The sequence below is a fragment of the Coffea arabica genome, chromosome 11e (genome assembly GCF_036785885.1).
Source record: "Coffea arabica cultivar ET-39 chromosome 11e, Coffea Arabica ET-39 HiFi, whole genome shotgun sequence".
In the NCBI taxonomy this organism is placed as follows: domain Eukaryota; kingdom Viridiplantae; phylum Streptophyta; class Magnoliopsida; order Gentianales; family Rubiaceae; genus Coffea; species Coffea arabica.
This window is the reverse complement of record NC_092331.1, coordinates 52,634,698-52,643,002: the sequence shown is the minus strand read 5'-3', so window position 1 is coordinate 52,643,002 and position 8,305 is coordinate 52,634,698. Positions and strand designations below refer to the sequence as shown.

Below are 8,305 nucleotides of genomic sequence, written 5' to 3'. Positions count from 1 at the left end.
AAAGAAGTGGGATTTAACCTAAGTTATACTCAGTTTCGCCACTAAAAAAATGGGATATGATCCTTTTGTATATAAAAAATAACTGCATTTGGGTCACGTGATAATTTTAGGTCAAAAAGTGATTGAAAACTTAGGTAAACACCAAATTTTATTAGTTTGGATATGTAAAGAATGTAAAGATAACATTTTAAAAGTGAGGAACAAAAAAAATTTCATTCGATGAAATGTGAAGGATGTTACGAATGATTTTGCCTTAGTTAAATGTAGTTTTTTGCAGATGACAGTTTCGTCACGTCCCCATTACAGTTAGCAAATCATTTGAGGATCGATCCTCAACAAGCTGGTAATACTAATGTGGTCAAATCTTAGGATATATTTGGTAATTCAGTTAAACCTCAGAGGAGGTAGATGTAATTAACCCTCCCTATACGTAAAATTCGAAAAGAAGCTTGCCCGAGACCCAATCGCGTCAAAGTTGGAAATGTAATACCGAAAAGCATTACTAGTTTAACAACTTGTTTTCCAAAGGTCAATAAATACGAAATGCCTCTTGTAATTACGGGTGGTAACAAATACTAACAAAATGTAGAGATTACCCCTTTATGATTTAAACAGGTAGCTAACAGTTTGGCTAGAACACTTTCTTATGAGAGAATTTTTCTGGCACCCAAATGGCTTTATTGTATATGGTCCCTTCTTTCTTCTATAAAACCCAAAACTGCTCTACTGTTGCTGATATCCAAAGTGTGTTTTTCCTGTATATACAATTTGCAGTGAGACCCGTTAGGTCCAGTACTCTGTACATAACAAGATAATTAGCAATTCTAGCATCCATAATAAGTCTTACAACCATAGTACAATTCCCAAGAATCCAACCAAATTTGCTGCTAATTAGACAATGAAACATCAGCCTTACTACATACCTGATTACAAGAGAAAGAGACTAAACTACCCAACTAATTACTCAAACTAAAGTTCCTGGCTCTAATAAGGCTAAACACGATGATAGTCATCACCTTCTGCAAAATGTAAAACACAGAGGGGTAAGTGACTTTCATCCAAAGGCGTTTACTAAGAGCATTTATCATATACATATGCACAGCATGTGGTCATCCAATTCCAAACGGATCAAAGCATCAAAAGTTCAAACACCATTCACACACTTGTTCCCTATCGACAGACTAGGATATGCAGCAGGAAGGCTATTCCTTGCTTTTGATGCTTTCCAAATTCTGAAAAATTCACAAGTCTCTTGTACCTTTAATTGTCTAAGAAGTTCAAAATTATGAGAAGAGTATTTTATTTTATTCTTTTCTTATCAACCAGCGAACTAAATAATTATGAGAAATGAATGAACTGGAGGCAAATTAAGTCTATCATGCTGCAGAGCCCCTAAACCTAAAGCTTCGCTGCAAAACAAAGGCTTTTGCATCGAAGAAATTGCACACCCAAAGTAGTCGACACGACAATTCTTGGGGAGGGGTGGGATTTGGGAAGTGGAAAGGGGAGTGGATAGGGGAATTAGAACCCAAAACTTTTAATTCTTGGAGTCTCAACCGCAGCCATTAGACCAAGACCTCTTTGGAGAATCAACACTACAATTCAAACTATTAGGAGTAGTAAAAATTACATCATCATACCTATGAAAGTAACAATTCTCCCCGCTTCATCGACCTGCTAACAACGTCATGAACACGACATCCTCTGACCCTGCCATTGTGTGTTCTTCTAGAAATAATTACCAAGTTTCTAGATATTATTTCCAACAAATATTCCTCTGCAACATCTTCCGGTGCTTTTGACTCAGTTTCTTGTATCAATCCATTCGTGATCCACAGTCGCAACAATTTTCGAGCAGGGATTTCTTGATTCTCTGGAAATTCTCCTAAATAAAGAAAGCAGGGCTTCAAGTGATCTGGTAAGCTGCCATAAGCAACTTTTAGTAGAGAAAGGAACACATTTCTACCACGAACACGATCTGAGAACAATTTTTGTAACAATTCTAAACAGTAGGAAAGATTCCATTTATTCTTTTCCAGGACACCAGCCATGATAAAAATTGCAAGAGGTACTCCGTGGCAGTAGTCTACAAGCTCCTCTCCTATGCTTCCAAGTTCGGGAGGTAAATAAGTGTCACCAAATGTTTTTCTACGTAATAAATTCCAAGATTCACGGTGAGAAAGAGGAAAAATACATGTCAAATCAGCTTGCGAAGCCACATTACGCTTTCGGGCGGTCAACATAATTCTACTTCCCGAATTATCATCTGGAAATGATCTTCTTAAAGCATCCAAGGCTGCGCTGTCCCATATATCATCCAAAACAATGAGGTATTTTTTTTGCTTCAGACATTTGTACAGAACTCCAGCTAAGCGATCTTCATCCATGTCATAAATTCTGTTAGAGACAGCCATAACATCACGCAATATTTCTAAAAAGAGCTCCCGCATTCGATATACTTGAGACACAGTACACCACGCACGGATCTGGAAGTGTTCAGCAACTCGAGGATGGTTGTAAACCACTTGTGCTAGAGTTGTCTTACCCACCCCACCCATGCCGACAATTGAAATGATTTCCGTCCTCTTTGTTCCTGTTGTTAGTTTATAAGTTATATTGCTTATCTCCCTGTCAAGTCCAATTACTAAGTTGTCAATTCTCAGCGGACCAGCTGTGGCATCACTGTCGGCATCAATGCCATACCTTTTCTCGTCGTATATTTCCATGACCTTTGCTTTAATGATTTTGATGTCTTCCATTGCTGAAGGAAACCACAGCACAAAGTAGCCAAGAGCATTATCTCTGACCACAAGCAAATCGGTGATATACTTCGCCTTGCCCGCAACATCTTTAATACATGCCCGAAGATCTTTCACTTCTTGATGGTTATTATAGTGCTCTCCAGTATCCATGAGGAAGGATTCCAGGAACTGGAGCTCCCCGAGTAGCATTTCAAAGTGATGTTTCACGAAGACAACTGATTTGGCTTTGCCCTTTATATTGTCCAAGAGGTCAAATATTCCTACAGTTCCAAACGTTTCACAGCAATCTGTGAATAGAACTTGGAGGCAAGTTTCTTGGATCTCTGCTTTGAAAAGCTCAATCTTATCTGCAAACTCAGAGAGCAAACAACTCATTTCAGCGCCCATTTCCTCGTTGGTTACATGCTCATGAAGGAAAAAAATTAGAGATGCCGCCTCATTGGCTGTAGCTTCACACTTTGCCGACATCAGTTGATCCACTTCTTCCACGGGAGGATTGATGAGGAAGGTTCTGAGGAATCTGACCCCTTCCTGGAGGGTTTTAACTTCATCATTCATGTGAACCATCAAGCCTAACTTGGGAATTTTATTAAACTTCATCAATATAACCTCTGCCTTGATCAACTTAATTTTCACAAGCAATCTGAAAATGGAAAGATCCAATTCACTGGCCATGTCTTCTGTCATTCCACTGCCACCAGATGACGAAATAAGTGATGATGACTCACTAACAACAGAGTCAAGATGCAGCACAAACAATTCCCAGTCCTCTGAATTAGCCTCAGCATCTATGGTGGCCATGAGACAAGTTCTCAAGAACTCCATCCCCTCACGAAGGCTTTTAATTTCATGATCCTTAACACGGGACACCAGATTAGCTTCATGATTGTGTAGCCCCAATAACGATAGATCCACCTTAACCAGCTTGATCTTAAGCAGCAATATATGAAGTGAAAGCTTCGTTTCCATCATGGGATATTGCATCAAATTGTTTTCATGAATTGAATATATGAAAGTTATTACCTCGGCTCGTAGCGCTTCAACATGTTTGGAGAGTAGTTTGCCATCCTCTTCTTTCTCCTCAGGTAAATCAATTGGAACACTTCTTAGGAATTTCAACCCTTCATGGAGGGCTGTGTATTTATCCTTCATTGACACCATAAAAACTTCTTGAGAGTCTAGCTGCTGAATCAGAATGACCTCCGCTTTGATCAGCTTCATTCTCTGAAGAGACCTTGAGAGAACAAGATTCATTTCAACGACTTGCTCTTCTTTCACTTCGTTGACCTGAAATGATGCTGCCTCCCTAGCGGCTGATCTGATATCTGATGAGATCCTTTCCAAATCTCTAGTCGACTCATCTGGTAGAATCATTAGAAATTTCATGAGGCATATTAGCTCCTCATGAATGGAACTGATTCGATCTTTGAGGGATTCTATCGTGTTTTCCAGGAGAAAGTTGACAAAGCTTGCGATTGCATCTGTTTTTGCCGTTTCCGGTCCCATTGGCAACGAAGCTTTCAGAAATTGAATGAACATCTCCATCAAATCTGAACTAGAGGGCTTAACCTCCTGAAGTAAATCAGAAAGCTTAACATCCGTATGACAAGCCATGACTTCTTCGGGTGCCCCATCCCAACACAAAAAGGAGAACCATGCTGCTTTGGTTGCAAAAGAATGAGCATAGGCAAGAAAAGTTGCCATCTCCTGATGAACAATATTGGATTGCTTTGCAGCCGTCCCAATGAAATCCCTCAGGAAACTTAACTTCTCTATTAGTATTTTGACTTGTTTCTTCATCAAAGAGACTAGACAAGTCGAGCCAATAAGAATATCCTCCAGGTGCTCCAGTACAGAGTCAATTAAATCCATGGCAGATGCAGGATCAATCAGAGGAGAGTTGACCTCCCTCCTCCAGGGCTGCTCAGACAAGATAGCATAAGCATTCTTTATTTTGGGTTCCCAAAGTTTTACATTTTCCAGCATGTAAGAAACCGAAGAATCAACTTTCTCCAAATCCACTTGCAGAAAACAAGCAGAAGAAAGCTCATCTATCGCCTTGCTAAATGCAACATCAGTTTCAAAAATGCTGGTTAACGAGCTTGATGCAGAAGGAATAGCCTCAGGTATTCCTGTGGCAATCAAGCAAGTCCTCAGAAATTTTGATTTCTGTTTAAGGGTCAAGACTTGATCCCTCAACGGAGATGCCAAGCTGCAATTCTTCTCTAGCCAATCCAGATTTTGTATGGGAGAATCCAGGAATGTGTTGACCATCTTGGTTTCTCTCTGTTTTTCTCCCTGACACAGATTTGTGGCAGAAATGAAGGATGTGATGATCAGAAAACGAAAACAGAAAGAGATTTGCTGTGATCAAACGAAGAGAGACTCTAGCTGACAAGTGCTGTGAAGCAACAAACCAAAGTTGTGGTAAAATTGACTGGGAGTTTCTACCGAAACAATATTATAGTCTTATTAATTAAGACCGCCAAAGACTCTCCCCGGTCTGTCATCTATCTATGCTCCATATAAAATGTCTTGAATGATTTACATTTTGATATTTCTTACTTTTTTGGATCTTGCTAATATACCCATACTAATTATGATGATAGCTCTAATATACCCGCACTAATTATGATAGTAGCTTAACCATAGACGAAAAAATTGTCATGTCTAATAAACATGGTGAAATAAGTCTTACTCTCCGATCAAAATATGAATTCTTAATTCTGAATCTTAACCTATCAAATTTGGTTGAACCAAACCCCAATCAAACCCTACAAGAGCCAATTAAATCAGCACAACTGTCCCTGAACAATGGCATTAGAAAGAAGGAATTTAAAATGACCGTATCCAAAATATGATTTCTTATAGTCAAAAGCATAAAATAAACAAAGCTCTGGACAATCATATTGACAATTGAAATCCACTTTCTTAGATGAAGTTATGAAGATGCCACTTCCTCTGATATTACCATTTTAATTCACCACAATGATACTCCTGTCCATAGAACAAATCAAGTAATTGTTTATGATTTCAACTTACGATTTCTTCCTTGATACAATAATTGGAAACAAAACGAATGCTTCCATAGTTATGATCCGAGAACACATTCCAGCAAGTAAAAAATTTATGCCTTCACTGTGAGAAACCTTGGCGGAGCATAATGCTATGCCGTGGTAGCACTAATACAACCTCACTGCGTTTTAATTTATTTCTAATTGAGCATTGTTTATCGATTTGATAGGTATATATTTTATGCTTGACTATCTATGGGAGTTCAAGGGCTCCTGTTATGTGTGTTTAGAATAAAGTGATCCAATAGAAGTCAGCTGTCAAATCTGGTCTAAATTTGGCAATTCCAAGAGAAGTGATAAATCTATATGCTATCTATTGCTCAGAGGTATAACATAGAAAAGAATCTATTGGTTAAGAGGTATTTATAGGGTAACTTAGGCATAATTTAAATGTTTTAACAAATGCCCATTAGATACGCATTCAAAAATTATTATTTTAACAGAATTGTTTAAGGTAGAAATTTTTATCTTCATTCATTGCTAAGTTAACCATGCGATGGTCATAAACCTGTGCATAGTAGCTCTATCCATCAATGTTGTCGTGGAAAATATTATCCCTCTATACAGCAAAAGCAAACAAGGAGGAAGTATTGATGCAGTTAAAATAACTGTATTCATAACTGTGTTCAAAGAGCTCCATGAAGATGGTCAAAAACATGCACAAAAAAAAAAAAAAAGGTGGTACCATTTAACAATATCCCCAATATGTAAGTGGTTGATCAGACATATGATTGTCTATTAGTTATTGATAGGGTATAATTTGTTAGTAAATTTATTATTGATTTCCCCTTCTATCCCTGACAAATATTGTGTTAATTGCTGATATTTACTCATATTTGGTATTTGGAATCAATTTCAGGAGTGAAGCAGAAAATTACCAAAAAGGAGGGACTTGTATGGGAAAATGCAGACTTCTAAGGGCTTCAACCTTTGGGTCCTTGAATTGGTGGGGACTACAAGCTAGTGCAAGGCATTTAGTCATTTGGGCTTTTCAAAGAAAGTAACGTAGAGAGACTTGGAACAACAAGTACTTTGGAGGCTTTGTCCACATGTGCGGGAACCACGGATAAGAAACATGAGTCATTTGGACTCTAGGAAAAGAAACGTACAAGACTTTGAATTTGGTGTGGGGACCACTAGAGATAGCATTAGACTTCCTTTTGGCTTCAAAAAGGGAGAAATGTACGAGAGGTTTATCAATCAATAGTTTTAGTTTAGGCTTTTAGCATAGTTTTAGTTTCCTTTTCTTAGCTCTTTCGCATGATTGTTCTCCATTAATGGAGAACTAACCTCTTAATTCAAGTCAAGGGGACAACTGGAGATTTAGTTCAACAATTACTGTGAGATCTAATTTATTTTAATTGCTTCCTTAATTTATTGGTATTTATATGTTCCCTACTTTTAATTTCTATAGCTCGTGTGAGTAATTGAATAGATGCGCAATATTTAATTATTCACATAGGCTATTTTGCTAAATAGGGATAATTGAATCCGTAATTGTTCGTTATCTTTATCTCAGTAGCAATTGGCGTAATTGGGTTTATGTCAGGGGAGCATACGATCTAACTTAAACAAACCCTCGTAGCGTGTTTGTTAGTTAGGATTGGGTCTTTCTAATTATTAATGCAATCTAGGAATTAAATCCTACGGTCGTACATAGGGTTGTTTTTGGGTTAGAGAAATAGTTAACGGTCGTATCTTAACTATCGAGAAATTAAGGGAAGGTTGGTTGTTTATCCCGTGCATGACAACTATAACTGGTCTATTAATAAATGTGGAATTATGTGTGAATCAATGATCAGTGCCTGAACCATTTCTGAAGTGTACCCTTGGCTAGAGTTTTCCCTTAATTATTTCTCTTAATCAATTATTTTCTGCAGTAAATTTATTTAGTTAGCATTTAATCCAAAACCCCCCATACTTTGAACTCTAGAAGAAACGAATTATCCCCAATCCCTGTGGATTCGACTCTACTCACCGCTATATACAAAATCTGTATTTTTCTTGAGTAGGTAATTATTATTGCACAGGTTCGGCACCTGTCAATTTTTGGCGCCGTTGCCGGGGACTGGTGCCAGATTAATTTGTTTCTTTTTGAGTTCATCTTGTTTTTTTTTATTTATTTATTTTTCTCTTATTTTTTTTATTATATAGTTTATGACTTCTAACACTCCGTATTTTGGTGATATACTGGATTTTGTTTCCGGGGAAGGCAATGAGACTGATTTTTTTTCTAAGTTTGCATATTTAGAGGCACTAAACTCTATTAAAAAAAGAATGGCTGCTGCAACCTGTGAAATTTGTTATGCCAGGGATCATTCAACCGGTATGTGCCCCGAATATCAAGATAATCTGAGTGTTCCATTCAATAATTATGGAGATTTTTCACCCTGGTCTCAAACGTGGTATAACCCTAATCCAAACGGGTATGATCAAGGATGGTGGGATAACTCCAGTTATGATTATACA

At 37.7% G+C, this 8,305-nt stretch overlaps 1 protein-coding gene across 1 annotated transcript; it reads right to left on the bottom strand.

Annotated features, from left to right (window-relative positions):
• Positions 1-804: 804 nt before the first annotated feature.
• Positions 805-5,270, bottom strand: LOC113719188 (uncharacterized). The gene is made up of 2 exons (XM_027242421.2): positions 1,641-5,270; positions 805-1,019 (listed from the first exon to the last, which is right to left on the bottom strand). The coding sequence occupies exon 1, from the start codon at positions 5,034-5,036 to the stop codon at positions 1,641-1,643; it is 3,396 nt and encodes a 1,131-aa protein (XP_027098222.2). The 5' UTR covers positions 5,037-5,270; the 3' UTR covers positions 805-1,019.
• Between the last annotated feature and the right edge of the window lie 3,035 nt (positions 5,271-8,305).